Raw genomic sequence first — 15,723 nt, 5'->3', positions numbered from 1 at the left:
AAAATTTAAATAAAATGGAAAATAAAGTAAAGTTGACAAATGTGTCCTATTTTGATAGATCAATGAGTCAAAATTGTTCAATTCAAAATATCATAACAGTTTAGTGCAGTTTAAATTGCAGTTCAGTTCAAGTTTTTATAGTATAGTTCAGTTCAGTTCAATGACACAAAAGAATAGTTCAGTTCAGTTCGTCTGAACTTATATTTAGTTTAGTTCAGTTCATATGAACTACTTTTAAGTTCAGTATAGTTTTTATAAGTTCAGTTCAGTTCAGTTCGTTTTGTCCACCCCTACCTAAGATGTCGTTACATACTGTTGTTATTATCTTTTAATGTTTTTTCAATAATTATCCAATAACATTTGGACTTATGACCGATTTGTAAATTATCGAATAATATCAATATGTTAATATTTCATGCGAGTTTTAATTACCAATTAGTAATTTTCCACTACTACGTACATTTAACATATAATAACATTTTTTAATTATATTTATTAAAATATTACTATAAATTAAGATATAATAAGTTATTGTAATTTTTTTTTTTCAAAAAATGTTCCTATAAATAGACTGATATTTTTAATTTCAGCATTATTTTTTTAATTATTTTTCAAAATTAAGTCGCACATAAAATAAAAAAAATAATAGATAAAGAATATGTCTCTTTAATATCTAATTAATTATTTTCTAAAATGAAGACTCATATTAAATATAATAATGACACATAAAAAATTTATATAATTATAGAGTAAAAATTAATAAATGAATTTTGACGTGTAATCTAAATTTAGTGATGACTAACTTTAGGATATCTTCTCTTGTAAAAAAATAAAAATAAAAAAGCTTAAGACATTTTTAACCGTAAAGGAATTGTAGACAAGAATCAAAAAATATAAACGATAATAATTTTAGGAATTAAAATGTTGTAAAATATCACTTTTGTAATACTTTTAGAAATATTGTCATTAATATATAAAATGTTATTAAAAAAATTTAATAATATAAATTTTATCTTACGTTTGATAAAATGTTTGTAAAATTATATTAGTAATATTTAATCATAATTTAACAATATTTTTCTACTATTGCTAAAAACGTTATAGTGTTCTTTTGCTTTTTTACTTTTATTTTTTATTTCAAATGTTGTGTCTTTCTTCATGAATCCTAAAAATGTTGAATTTCTTCACTGTTATGTGTAACGACCCGCTGTGACCGTCACACTACGAAACAACACAACACACTACTGAAAAATATATACTAGAATCGTATAATAAAATATTTACAACACAAGTTGTTAATCAAGCAACCAACAGCAACCAGTTATAATACAACAAAATATGTTACTATAAGGTAGTCTACAAAAAAAAATATCCATCTCTAGGCACCTCCTGTAGCCTCTAGTAGCTATCTCCCAGCCTATCCCTGCCCTGCTCCTATACCAACGTATGATCATCGCAGTCCAAACCACATGGAAACACGTAAGGGTAAGCTAGAGACAATCACTAGTACAAAAGACCCCTTTTACGTCGGGTATTTGAAGTCTTTTACGTCGGAAAAGCATCAGACGTTAATACGGGAGACGTAAAATTTACGTCGGGGGTCAAAAACCGACATAAATTTATGTCAGACATGCCAAGGTCCAACGTAAAAAAGTCATAAAAATTTATAATAAAAAGAAAAACGAGTGCAAGCAGAACGGGCCGTTCTGCTTGATAGACCTAGGCAGTGGTCACTTCCTTCTACAGCTTCACAAACACGAAATGCAACACAAACATTAACACAAACAGGTGCTACCTCATAGAAAAACATCCCAGAAAACACAAACTTGATAGAAGATGCTACCTCATAGAAAAACAGATGGATGTATGGTTAAGCCATTTCCATCAACACGCGAAGAAGAAACCAACGCAATTCCGAAGAAGAAAAATAGAAGAACGTGCAGATGAGGAAGACAACCACGATTTGAGGAGGAGGCGGAGGGATGAGGAAGAAAAATCCACAACGCGCGGGAGAACGTGAAGGTGAGGAAGAATGCCACGATTTGAAATCTATAGTGTGCGCCCTTCATTTAAGGAGTTATTTACGTCGGACAAAGATGGGTCCGACGTAAATGAGATAATTTACGTCGGCTGCTTTAGCTGTCCGGCGTAAATTATCTCATTTACGTTGGACCCATCGATGTCCGACATAAATTTCCTCCTCTTATTTACGGAACTGCCACCACGTTTTTACAACGTCGGGTGTGCTAGTTTCCGACGTAAATGAAGAGACGTAGTAGCTCCTTTTTCCACTAGTGAATAAAAAACTCATAAATATCAAATGTGAAACACAACTATATAATCATCTTCACATCTGACACAAAAGATAAACAACACATATATTATACATCTTAACATCATTTCAACTTGATTACACATATCAACTACTGTACAACCATTGGAATAATTATCATATTCATCATAACAACAACCAACATGTGTTACACACCTCTCAACAACACATGTTTAAAACAAATTACAACACAGGTAATCTAGCGACACTAACATCATCATCAACTTGTATACAATTAAGGAACTTACAACATAACAGTACTATCATCATCCTCAACAAGATCAACATACAACACAATCACAGCTTAACAACATAACAACATAGATACAACTCTTATCAACAACAAATCAACTCATCAACAACTTATGCATCATCGCGTATTTCAACTCGGAGATCTCCAACAACTGAGGTTGAGCAGTCTAGGTGGCATAAACCCTACTGAATCCAGAGATTGACCTATCTCAACCAGGTCATGTATAGAACATTGTTAGGAACTCTGAAGAGAACTAGGTATAGACAACAATAGGCGATTGCTAAGGTGTGCCAGACTCGGAGGTCCAATACTACTGTCAGGACAGAAGGGTTTGGGTATGAGCCTACCACGGCCTTGGCTAGCATCACCAATCCACATATGGAGTTAGCCCACCCACTATCCTCCAAGTACCACGCACCCTCCAGTACCTAGTCAAAGACTGCATTTCTAACTAGATACCTTACTCAAATTGGTCATTCAACCATGACATGGATCAGCTACTTCCATGTCGCCCACACAGTACTAAGAGATTCAACTTTAAAACAACTTTCAACTTATCTCCTTAATATTATGTATCTCAACATAGGACATATATTTTCACCATATATCCCCAACTTTTCAACTTTACAACAATAGACACCATAACAACTTTACAACAATAAACATTTGGTCGCTTGTAATCGGTATAGCTCGACCTGACCCCTATACCGTGATCATTTTGTACACGTGTGCCTCGACCTTGCCCACACACGGGATCAACTAAGTCCTAGAGGAGAACAACACAACATCCACTCCAAGGAAAAACTTCCCAAGGAGGGTTTTTTAACAAATTGAGCTCTTAGAGCACCACAACTATCTCAATTCACACAATGGGATAAGCAACTTCGAAAACATCTCCCCTAGTCCTAGTGATCAACAACTCATCATCACAGCTTAATCAGCTTAACAACTTAAACAATATACAACTTTTCAACTCATCATCTCAATCAACATTCAACTTGAACAACATAGTTTATTAGCACAACAACTCATCAACATTGTTTAACAACACATTTTAACAACACAACATCTCATTTCAACTTTAAACAACACAATCAACTCAACAGCTTAATAGCTCAACTCATAATTTACAACTCAATCATCATAAAATAATATCTTTTCAACACATGGCACAGCATACAACTTTATAGCAACATACATCTCTTCATTTCACTTTCTACTCATCATACATCTCAATGCAATTATATAACTCCATATGAGTTCCTAAACTCACATACAACCAAACAACATACAATCTAGCTTCTCTTACCTGAAGATTGACTCAGAATACCAAGAACTGAGAAGAAGTGGAATTTATTTTCTAAAGCTCAACCCGGGACTTCAATCCACCCAAAGCAAGCTTCCTAGTCCAGAGTCCTTCTCTCTAAAACTTCTCTCTAAAAACTTATTCTTCTCCTCAACTGCACAACCTCTATTTATAGAAATCTGAAGTGGCCAGAACAGCCTGTTTCAAAATCGGAACGGCCCGTTCTAGGCTCCTTCATCATGTGTAAAATTCACATGCAGGCCCATTCTGAAATCGGAACGGCCCGTTCTGGAGTTGAATTTAACTCACAATGACCACTTTGGAACGGCCCGTTCCAGTCCAAGATTCACAGGCCTATTTATTAGTTTGGAACGACTCATTACAGTTTAGGAACGGGTCGTTCTAGACTACTAAATCACTCTTGTTTTAGTAGTTTAGAACGGCCCGTTCCAATCTGGGAACGCCCCGTTCCAGTCTACTAACTACATTACACTATGTACTGATAATAATATTATATACCAAAGTTTAATAATATAAAAACTAATAAAGAAATAAATTAATACTATATAGCAAAGAAATAACTTTAACTTATGATTTGATAAATATGATATTATAATTAATACATACAATAAATAATATTATATAAGAATAAATTTCCTTATGAATATATTTAGAAATATTTTTATGAATAATATTAAATGATATATTAATTTTTGTGTCTTTGTGAGATTTACTTTAATTGTATATGTTGAATAGATTTAATAAAATTATTTTATTTCATTTCATCATTATATTTCATTTGAATTTCTAGTATTAAAAGTTATTTATATATAACATTTAATAAACAAGTTACTTAAACTATAAATCACTATACTTCTTATGAATGATATTCTAGACCCAATTGAAGCCGAGGAATGGGGTTTTCTCTAAGCATTGCATTGGTTAGTAGAAGTTGGAGTTCAAAATGTTGTCATTGAGGAGGACTGCAAAGCTATAGCGGATGGTGTCTCAAGATCTTCACTTGGTTGTTTAAACTTATTGCATGTCTTTTTATGTAGAGCATTTTTTTTTTCCTCTCAAACCCTTGTGAGTTTTGTAAGGAGCCAAATAAATCATGTTGCTCAAACTTTAGTTTCAGCATCACGATTTTGAGCAAATTTTTGCTTGTATTTACACTTTTATTATGAATGAAATGAAATAATTTTGCTTATGTTAAAAAAATATATTTTATAATGAGCATCAAAAATATTTTATTCAAAATAAAAAATTATTGCGTTTCTTTATTTACATATAAAAATCATAAATTAAGGAGGTAGTAGTATAAAATATTAATTTTTATTCTAATTAAAAATATAAAATTGAATAAAAGAAATGCAAGTCTTAACTGCCCTCCAAAATCATTAATTGCGTGCATTATTTTACATTTTCTTCTTCCTTAAGTTTCTCTTTCCTATATAAAATATCAAATATGATAATTATTTTTAATGTAGAGTGAGTCAAAAAAGAAAAGGAAAAAAGCTTCAGGATGAAAAATACAAATTTATTTGTGCAAAAATAACATTTACTGTGTTGGACTTTCTATTTCATGAAATTTACACGACATATATAGAAAGTGGCATAGTGCCATATTAATAATTATGTCAAAATATTTTATGATAAGTGTTGACTTACTTGTTATAAAATTTTTATATTTGATAAGTTAACATATGTTGTGTATTTGTGGTTAATTAATTTGGGGCTATTGTGAGTTATTTTTTAAGCTTGTTTTATGGCTAATTTGAGACTTTCTTATCGGTTGATTTATGATTGATTTTAGGGGTATATTTGTGATCTCGTTTAGATCTTCATTATGGGTGATTCTAGGTAGTATGAAGGCCTATTTTATGACCTTTTGAGGTTCATTTGGGAGTTGTTTTAGAACATACAATTGCTTATAAATAACCCCATAGTTATAGTCACCATTTAAATAAACTTATATTATTTTGAGTTTATTTAACTAGTTTATAAGTTAGAAACTAATGTAACTTAGAAAAGTTATATAACTACTGGTAATCAAGTTAAGTAAACTCAATATAGTTTTGTAGTTCAATTATAATTATCTTAAAAAGATTTATAAATTTTTACACATAAAAATATTTCAAGTAACCATAAACTTAGAAGTTTTTAGATATATACCCTCGCACAATCTTAGATATTAACATTAGTAAATTAAATAATTGAATTAATTAAAAATTAAAATTAAAATTAGTATTATTACGTGATAAAGCATATATTCATCATTATTACCAACAACATTAAGAATTTATGGAGGGAGGTAATACATTTTCCAATTAATTTAATTGCTTTAAATTATTATTTAATTGTTTAATGATTGACTAATATTTAAGTTATCTCTATTTTAAATTAATTGTTTGTATTAAAAAATTCAACTCCATTTATCAATTAAGAGTTAGAGGATGCAAAAAATGGGCATTAACATGTCTTGAATCAATTTGAGGATGGAATTTTTTTTTGTACACTACTTTAGTTTTCTTTGTATACATTAGTATTCATATTTAACTTTGATGGTTAGTTTACTTTTGTGACACCCTTACTACTCCAACACATATATAATATAATTTAATTAAGAAGAATAAACTTTCAAAGGGTTCGTAAAAGGGTTCACATAAAACTTCAAAACTGTTCTTTCTTCAATATAAGAAAATGACTGAAAAATAAAACTTGAAAGGTAAAATTTAAGAGTTTACAATTTTAAAATCATTTATTACAATACCAAATCCATATAAATATTCTGTCCTAGAAATCCTCTGCCCCGATGTCACACTATCAAAGCATTCCCATAATTTAACTGTTGGCATTCTAGATGCCACTCGTAGCCGGATCTTCTTCACCTAAAATATCCACAGTTTATACGGTGAGAAAAGAAAATATCTATATGCAAAGTACATACAAACACATCACAATATAATCTCATCATAATTCATTATTTAATAAAATATATATATATATATATATATATATATATATCAATTATTCATCATCTTCACATCTCAATTCACATTTAACATATCTCATTTCACATACATATCTCAATCCATCATAATCCACACCAATTATACAATTTACAACATCATTTCCATATCTATAATTCATGTCAATCTTACAATTAACAATATCATTTCCACATCCATAATTCACACCAATCTTACAATTAACACTATGCCAAGACCTCGCCACATCTGACACAAGTGATACAGGTTAATTGCCTCCCACACCAAACCAGGGTCACGCCCTCCCTGTAGCATCACTTACCCAGGGGTCGTGTCATCCCTAGTCATTAAGGAGTACGCTCGTCCCTGAAGCATCACCTACCTAGGGTTCGTATCATCCCTGATCATCCGGGAGTACGCTCGTCCCTGAAACATCAACTACCAGGGTTCGTATCATCCTTGATCCTTTAGTGTGAGGAACCACAATCAAATTACAATCCATACAGTCTCTTGCAATTAACCCTATGCCAGGGCTGCCATAATCGACATAAGTGGTGTGTGTTAACTGTCTTACTCATCCCACACCATGCTAGGGTCACGCCCTCCCTGTAGCACCACTTACCCAGGGGTCGTACCATCCCTAGTCACTTATGTGAGGCACCACAATCACAATCATAATCACATTCATACAACATCTCATCTCATAATTCAAATTCACATCACGTACACAATTCCACCTCACATACACAACAGATAAGCCCAACAAAATAAGGATTTACACACCCCTCAAGTAATTCACATCAAGATCATTCATTCTTATCAATCAATACAATAATAACATTCATAAATTAATATTATAAACAATGGAATTATCAATTTCATATAACTTTAACATAAACAATAAAACCCTCAATTCTTTCAAAACCTAACTCACAGGCACTTTTCTACAGTTTCGTTCTCCCTCTCAGATCATCATTCTTACAAATTAAATATATATTTCTAATCCTCAACACATACAGAATCTAATGGTATCATTAATTCCTCAAACAGAAATATTTCAATTTTTCCAAAACCTAGCCTACAGGCACTTTTCTATAATTTCGTTCTCTCTCCCAGAGCATCATTTTTACAATTAAATCATATATTCATAATCCTAAATTCATACAGAATCAAATAAGACCAATAATTCTCAAAACAGAAATAATTATAAAATTCCTCATAATCCTAAAGGATTCTTCCTCTATCCAATTCCCTCATGTAACTCTACATATAAATAATTCCCTTTTTTCCCCGTACCTGGATAAACAGCAGTTGAAACTACAATAGGGATCTCATGGTCTCCTCTTCTAAGTGTCCCATGGTCTTCAGAGAGAAGAAGAGGGGAAGAAGAAAGAACAGAAGAGAATAGGAAGAGAGAATGAGAGATGTGAGAAAATGAGAGGTAAAGCCTCCTATTTATAGGAATCTGCCTCAGCTAATCCGGAAGGCCCGTTCCAAAAGTGGAACGGCCGTTCTGGACCCTCCAGAACCAAGCAAAAATCTCAACTGGAACGGCCCGTTCCAAAACCGGAACGGCCCGTTCCAAAACCCAGCAGAACGGCTCGTTCTACTTTCAGAACGGCCCGTTCTCCAAACCAGAACGGCCCGTTCTCCAACCGGAACTGCCCGTTCTCAACTACGTTTATTAGGCAAATTCTTTATTCCGGAACGGCCCGTTTCACTTTCGAAACGGCCCGTTCCAGGCAACGAATTGGGCCCACGGCCCCGCGAAAATTTGGGCTGTTACAACTTTAACTTGATTGTTATTTGATAACATTGGTATATTTTTATAATAATTGGTTATTGTTATTAATTAATGACAATATTTGTTCACTTTACCTTTATTGTTAACTCTCTTTTTAATTGTTAACTAGTTTACCTTATACATTGTTTGAATTTAAACAAAAGATATTATATATATATATATATATATATATATATATTGTATTGAATTGTTTGAATTATATTTTTTTCCTATAAAGGTTTGGATAAATTAAAAAACAAACAAAATATTAAAAAAATTACACTTTCTAAGACAGCTATGACCTTATTTGTCATATAAATTGCATATTTTATAACAAGTGTTATCTTACTTATTATAAAATGTGCAACATTTTATGTCACTTAACATCACATTCGTCAGAGAATGTGCATTTTCTATAATGGGTGTGATCACATACAATATAAAATGTGAACTTTCTATATTGTGTATGGTTACATCTGTCATAGAATGTGATTAAAACATCACATTTGATACCTATATTTTAACTATCATTGACCACCTGACATACAAAGTTAACTTTTTTAATTGTGGGTTGACCTATCATACATAAAATATGTCAACATTTTATGTCATTAAAATTTATGTTGCATTCAAGATAATATAAAATATTTAAAAACATCCAACATAAAAAATTGATGACACATTAGTGATTGTGCATTCATTAAAGAGTTTCGTACATCTTCATCAAACATTCTCATATTATTAAAAAAAAAAAAACTAATTACCGTGAATATACACTACTACAATTTCTCTTATTAGATGGGACTTTTCTTGCAAATTTTTCATAAAAATTCGCAGGAAACCTTGTTCTTACAAATTTTTCTGCGAAATTTTATCTAGAAGAAATACCTTCATGGATAATATGTTTTTACGAATTTTAAAATTCGCAAGAAATTTTCATGCGAAAAAAATTCGCAGGAAAGTTTCCTGCAAAAAAAATTCGCAAGAAAGTTTCTTACGATTTTTTTTTTTTGCAAGAAATTTTGCAGGAATATTTTATTTGAAAAAATTAAAGAAATTACTATAAATTCTATCAATAATTCTTCAACTTTCAAATGTTCACAATGAATTCATCCGAAGCATTTGTTTCCACACCTCCAACATATGATATGTAATCTTTTAAATTCTAAGATTGTAGATTATAAGCCTAACACTCAACCATACAAATCAACTGGTAAGGTAAGTGTTGCCCCAACTTATATACTCTTTAATTGTTTTATTTTCAAACAATGTGGGACTTAAATTTTTTTTTAAAATATTAAACTTATAAATTTAAATATTTTTTTTTAATTTTTCCTGCGGATTAAAATTGGAAGGAAAATCCGCAGGAAAAGTTACCTGCAAAACTTTTCTACCATTTAGTAAACATTACTTGCGAATTTATTTTTGTAAGAAAATCTGCAAGAAACAAAATAAAATTCTTACAATATTTTCTGCAAATTTTTACTATGGAAAAAAATTTCTATGATCATTAAATTTGTAGCAAAAATTGCAAAAATTTCTTGTAAATTATTTTTTATAAAAAAAATTGTAGGAAATATCTGTAAATTATTTTTCATAAATAAATTTGTAAAAAAAATTATGAAATTATTATTGTAAGAAAATTCACACAAAAAATCTGCAAATATTTTTTTACAGGAATATTTGCAGGAAAATGATACTTTTTTAGTAGTGATAGAAATTTAGTAGGGGAAAACAATATTTTTAATTGGTTCAATTTAATTAAAATTGTAACAAAAATTTAAATAAATAAATAAATTATAATAAAAAACTCATTCAGCCGTACTCTAACATATTTAAAGAGTATGATTTTTGAAAGTAAAATTCAATAGAGGTCCCGGCATTCGTCCAAAGAAAAAGAGTTTTTAATTCAAGGTGGTGGGTTTTCCATGTTTTATAATGGTTAAAATAATTTTTTAATCTCTATAATTTTATTTATTTTATGTTTTAATTTTTATAATTTAAAATATATATTTTTTAATTAGAGTTGTAAGTGAGTCGGGTTATATCGATTTTGGATAAATCTTTTATCCAACTCGATCAAAATTTAATAGCTTGAATTGAATCAGGTTTATAATTATTTTTTTTGAAATTCAATCCAACTCGACCATGAACGGATTGAGTTAGATCAATCAGATCAACATAATTAAATTTATTTATCTTTTATAAAAAAATATTTCATAATATATGTAAATTATTTGATATTTTGTTACAAATATAATAATATTATCAACACAGAAAGAAAATAATGATATAAATTAAATTTTAAAATAAATTCATTGATTTGTTACATTATTATCAATTCTAACAACCAATATTATTACAAAATAAAATTTAAAATAACTATGTTGTATTGTTATAATGGTATCAATTCAAAAATACAAAACTCATTACTGAGTAAGAATGACACAGAGTATTCTACTGAGCAAGTAATAATTCAAGTATTAATTTATTATTATTATTATTATTATTTATTATTCTTTTAATTTATATTATATATGTTCGAATCGGGTTAGCTAGGTCATGGAGAAAAGTACAAAACTCGTTATCTGATCTGTACAGTGATGAATTTTGAATAGGTTGTATCAGGTTTGACCCTAGCACTTAAAAAATTCAATCCGAACTCATTGGATTGGTTTGGATCAATTTGGATTCACGGGTTATCCGTACTCATTTACACTCCTATTTTTAACTCCTATACTTATCTTTATCGATCATTTTTTGTTCTTATAATTTAAGATATACTCTTTTAGTCCATATACTTGCATTTTTTTAATACTTTCTAGTCTCTAACATTAATTATTTTGTAACATGGGTTCTTTTGTATTGACATGATAGAGATCTTCAATTTTGTGAGAGTAAACAAAGGTATCTAAAAGATGAACATCGTAAATAAAGATAAAAAAGAGGTACAAAATGTTGATGAACTTAATTTAGGAATAACTTAAGCAAAATAAATTCGATACTAAATATTCAAAGTTGAATTAATACATTTGTCATATCAACATAAAAGATATAACGGTAAAAAATATCAACAGAATAAAAATATTATAAAAAATTTTACTATGAAATAAAAATATTAAAAAAGATAAATATAAAAATTTAAAATATTTATTTTAAATTATAAAGATTAAAAAAATAAAGTAATAGAAACTATAAATATTTAAAAGTATTTTAACCTTTTATAATTTTTCTGTGGGTTCTCGAGTGCCCATGTCAAATGTGCCACGCATGTTGAATACTGTAAAAAAACTAACGGGTTCATCGTCAATTGTCCAAAAGCAGAAAGTTACTTCTTCAGCTACTACACACGTACCACGTACATTACTACACGTTGTAAATTTTTCAGTGTATATTTTAATTACAGTACTAATTTGTATAGATTGAAATAGTAATAGACCATATTTGAATTTAAATTTTAGTGCTGTTATTATAAAAAAAATACTGCATAAATTTTTTTTCAAAAGAAATTAATAATACTTTTATACTCAAATTAATAAATACTTTTAAATCCTAATTATGAGTATAGAATAAATCATGTTAAAAAGAGAATATTTATCTTATATGTATTTATCATCTTTAAAGACGAGTAATCATTATCTTTGACAATAGACCAATATTATGATTGTCTAAAAATATTTAAATTATTAATGTTGAATGCAAAAAATTAAAATTAGAAAGAAATGTCCAATTATTTTATAGTTATAACCTTTAAAAAAGATTAATCTTTATTTTTATCTTTTTGAGAGGATAATCTTTATTTTTATTTATTTGATAAAAAAATTAGAATATATCCACCTACTTTAAAACTATCAAATTTTCAAAAAAAAAAATATTATATTCAATGAAATAATACTCCTAGTAAATAAAATAAATCAAAATATAACATTTAAACCAATTCAATGTACTTAATAAATTTTTCTACTTATTAATTATATTATCACATCCCTCATAAAAAACAATCTGATACAAAGAAAAACTGTCACTTCATCTCAAAAGTCAAAAGAAATTAAGATTTTAAGGCACATGAGTTATGCTCTTCAATTTCTAAGTTTCTCTCTCTACATCTTGCTTTTCTATCTGTCTCTCTCCTACTCAGACGCATCTATCACACTGCATGTCTTGTATCTATAAATTAAAATCCTACTACCATTCCCTGTCACAGTGATATTCATTCAGAGAGTTGAAACAATTCCTTGATTTTCAAAGAAGAGAAAGGTCCTTGGGTGAGAATTGAGATGGAGCTTCCAAATGAAAGTGAGGCAAGAACCTACAGGCTCCCAATTGGGTTCTGTTTTGATCCCTCAGATGAAGTTCTCACAGGCTATTACCTTCGGAAGAAGATATTATCTCAACCACTTCCCCATAACTTCATACCAGAGTGTGATGTTTTCCAAACTGAACCATGGAGGCTTCAAGGAGGTTGGTCTAAAACATATAAATGCAAATCCTCTCTTTCCAATCTTCTTTCAATTTTATTTTTTTTATGCTTTTCTATAATTGTCACAAGTTTGATCTTTTGAGTCAGTTGTGAGTGTAAACCTAGATCCAGGATTTAGCCACACCAAAACTCCTCACTTTTCTTCAAAAATATTTGTAAGAATGACGTCACTCCCCCAACTTCAGCAGTTGCGAAATGAACCACACAATCGGATGAATCTTATTGATTCTTTTAACAGCGAACGATGTAATTGACTAGTCTTTGGAAAGAAAAAAAAGCTCCAATTTTTTCATGTGCCATGAATAAACAATAGCTGGATCAAAATGGTGTTTTTGTTTTGAGTTTAATCTGTGCTTATTTCCCTAACTGTGTTGTTTTTCAGGGGGAAGGCATTTGAATTGGCAGAAATATTTCTTCTATGATCCCAAGGACCGTGTGTTTGAAAACACGGTCAAGATAGGTGCTGGAAATGGGGAATGGAGGGCGGTGGAAAGAGGCGAGCAAATAGAGCTTTCTAGCATACAGATGATTGCTCAAAGGAACACTTATGTCTTCTGGGAAAGAAATGACAACAACTTCATAAGATCAAACTGGGTGATGAAAGAGTTTCACCTTGCTCTCAACTCTAATCCATCCTTGGTAATACAACATTGTTCACCATCATTGTTAGGAAAATTATAAACATATCCTCAATTTTCTTATACATTACTTATCTATCTCTTTCTCTTTTTTTACTTTTTATCACAACTCTTTTGAGAATTTTTTTTTTTTTTTTTTTTTATCTTCATGTCATTCCAAAACAAGGTGATCATTTATGATGACTTTGATCAAAATTGATTCACATTTCTTATCAATCTCTTTTTACTTTTATCCTCAAAATAAGGCAGATATTTATCACCACTCTTATAAAAAATGAGCAGATTCAATGTAATGTCTTTTACTTTTGCAGAATTTTGGGTGTGGGGTTCAGTATCTAATGAATGAATTTTTTGAATTCTGATGTAGAGATTTTGCATGGGTGTGTATCGGATATTCGAGATGGAAGGAAGGAGGGCAAAAAAGCTGAGAATGTCTGGAGAGGAGGCTTCAACAAGTGGCAATGATGGAGAAGCCAACGATGTCACACCCACTATCGGTGATTTGACACAAGAGTATGGTAGTGTGGCTAGTACTTCCCAAGTTGAGTGAAAACGGTGAAACTAACTAGTTAGGTAGGGTCAATGTTGCTCGAAAACCTCCCATGTGTGAGAAACCATTTGGAAGCCCTATATGTACCAAAGAACGATTGGGATCAGCATAGTAGTAGAGAGTTAGGATAATATGCATAGAATTTTAAATTAAGTATTAGTAATTATGATAGGTAAAAAGATATGCACACAAGAACTATCATCTTGTATTGTAGTGTGCATGAACTGGGTATATTGAAGTTTGTTTTGTATGTGTCTCACCGTTTATGTTTATGTAGCATGCTTTATTATTTATTTAGTTTGTTCAATTGAGAATGATTACTATAAAGTATGGGTTTATGTCTTTTCTTAAAGGATTGGTGTCTATCATCCTTTTTGCTTGTAAAACCATTTTCCATTAAAAATAAGCTTAATCATTCATATCAAACTCTAAAAGCTTGCTTTAAACCATAAAAATCCTTCTTTTTTTTTCAGTTGGAAAATAGTATTGCGATGATCGACATTTTCCAAACTAGGGTGTTGTTTGACGTAACCTTCCTATTTTATTGACATTTTCATCACCCCAAAATAAGGTGATCATTTATCATGACTCTCATCAATAGTTTTTAACTTCTACCCTTAAAATGAGGTAGATATCTATCATGACTTTTGTCAAAGTTGAGCAGATTCAATGTAATGCCTTTTATTTCTACAGATTTTTGGGTCTTATTTGTCAGTATCTAATGAATGAATTTTGAACTTTAATCTAGAGCTTGGGTAATGACACATACTAGATGTTCAAGATGGGAGTTAAAAGAGGAAAAAATGCTAAATTATCTCAAGAACAACCCATTACAAGTGACAACGATAGAGAAGTCATTGATGCCACACCAATTATCATTGATTTGACAATAGAGTGTGGCAGTGTAGTTAGTACTCCCCCTTAATTCTGGTTCTCCATGAACCCATGTTTAGTGAAGGTAGTGAATCTGCCTAGCTAGTTAAAGTTGAAGTTGCTCAAAACCTTCTTGTGTAAGAAAAATCAATTGTGAAGCCGGCATCAAACAACTAGTTTCTTAAATTGTAATGTGCATCGCATGAATTGCGTATATGAGAGTTTGTTTTGTGAATGAGCTCAACAATTAATAAGAAGCAACTGTTTTTGTATATGAGTTGTATTTGATATTATTCTTTCATTGATGTACCTTACTTTTTATTGTTTTTTTCAAATTGAGAATAATTATTATAAATTGTGAGTTTGTGTCATTTCTAAAAAGATAAGTGTTAACTCAATAAAATGATTTTTTAGTGATATTTAATATGATTTCTAGTGAAAATAAAAATTATTGTAAATTAAATCTTTTATTAATATTTTTATATTAGCCATTGTATGTAGTGTTGCTAAAATATTTA

The 15,723-nt window shown here is 30.0% G+C and overlaps 1 protein-coding gene across 1 annotated transcript; it reads left to right on the top strand.

Annotated features, from left to right (window-relative positions):
• Positions 1-11,885: 11,885 nt before the first annotated feature.
• On the top strand, positions 11,886-14,655 carry LOC109806809 (NAC domain-containing protein 41). Its single transcript, XM_020369308.3, has 3 exons — positions 11,886-13,125; positions 13,527-13,783; positions 14,150-14,655. The coding sequence occupies exons 1-3, from the start codon at positions 12,942-12,944 to the stop codon at positions 14,330-14,332; spliced, it is 624 nt and encodes a 207-aa protein (XP_020224897.1). The 5' UTR covers positions 11,886-12,941; the 3' UTR covers positions 14,333-14,655.
• The last annotated feature ends 1,068 nt before the right edge of the window (positions 14,656-15,723 follow it).

Source organism: Cajanus cajan, chromosome 4, assembly GCF_000230855.2.
Source record: "Cajanus cajan strain Asha chromosome 4, NIPB_CcT2T_4, whole genome shotgun sequence".
NCBI lineage: Eukaryota > Viridiplantae > Streptophyta > Magnoliopsida > Fabales > Fabaceae > Cajanus > Cajanus cajan.
This window is presented reverse-complemented; position numbering and strand designations above follow the sequence as displayed.

What these genes read in the sequence shown, in the direction of transcription:
- LOC109806809 (XM_020369308.3), top strand. Translation starts at nt 12,942, where the DNA reads ATGGAGCTTCCAAATGAAAGTGAGGCAAGAACCTACAGGCTCCCAATT. An exon ending in ACCATGGAGGCTTCAAGGAG is followed by an intron (nt 13,126 to 13,526) that starts GTTGGTCTAAAA and finishes GTTGTTTTTCAG; the next exon opens with GGGGAAGGCATTTGAATTGG. An exon ending in TCAACTCTAATCCATCCTTG is followed by an intron (nt 13,784 to 14,149) that starts GTAATACAACAT and finishes ATTCTGATGTAG; the next exon opens with AGATTTTGCATGGGTGTGTA.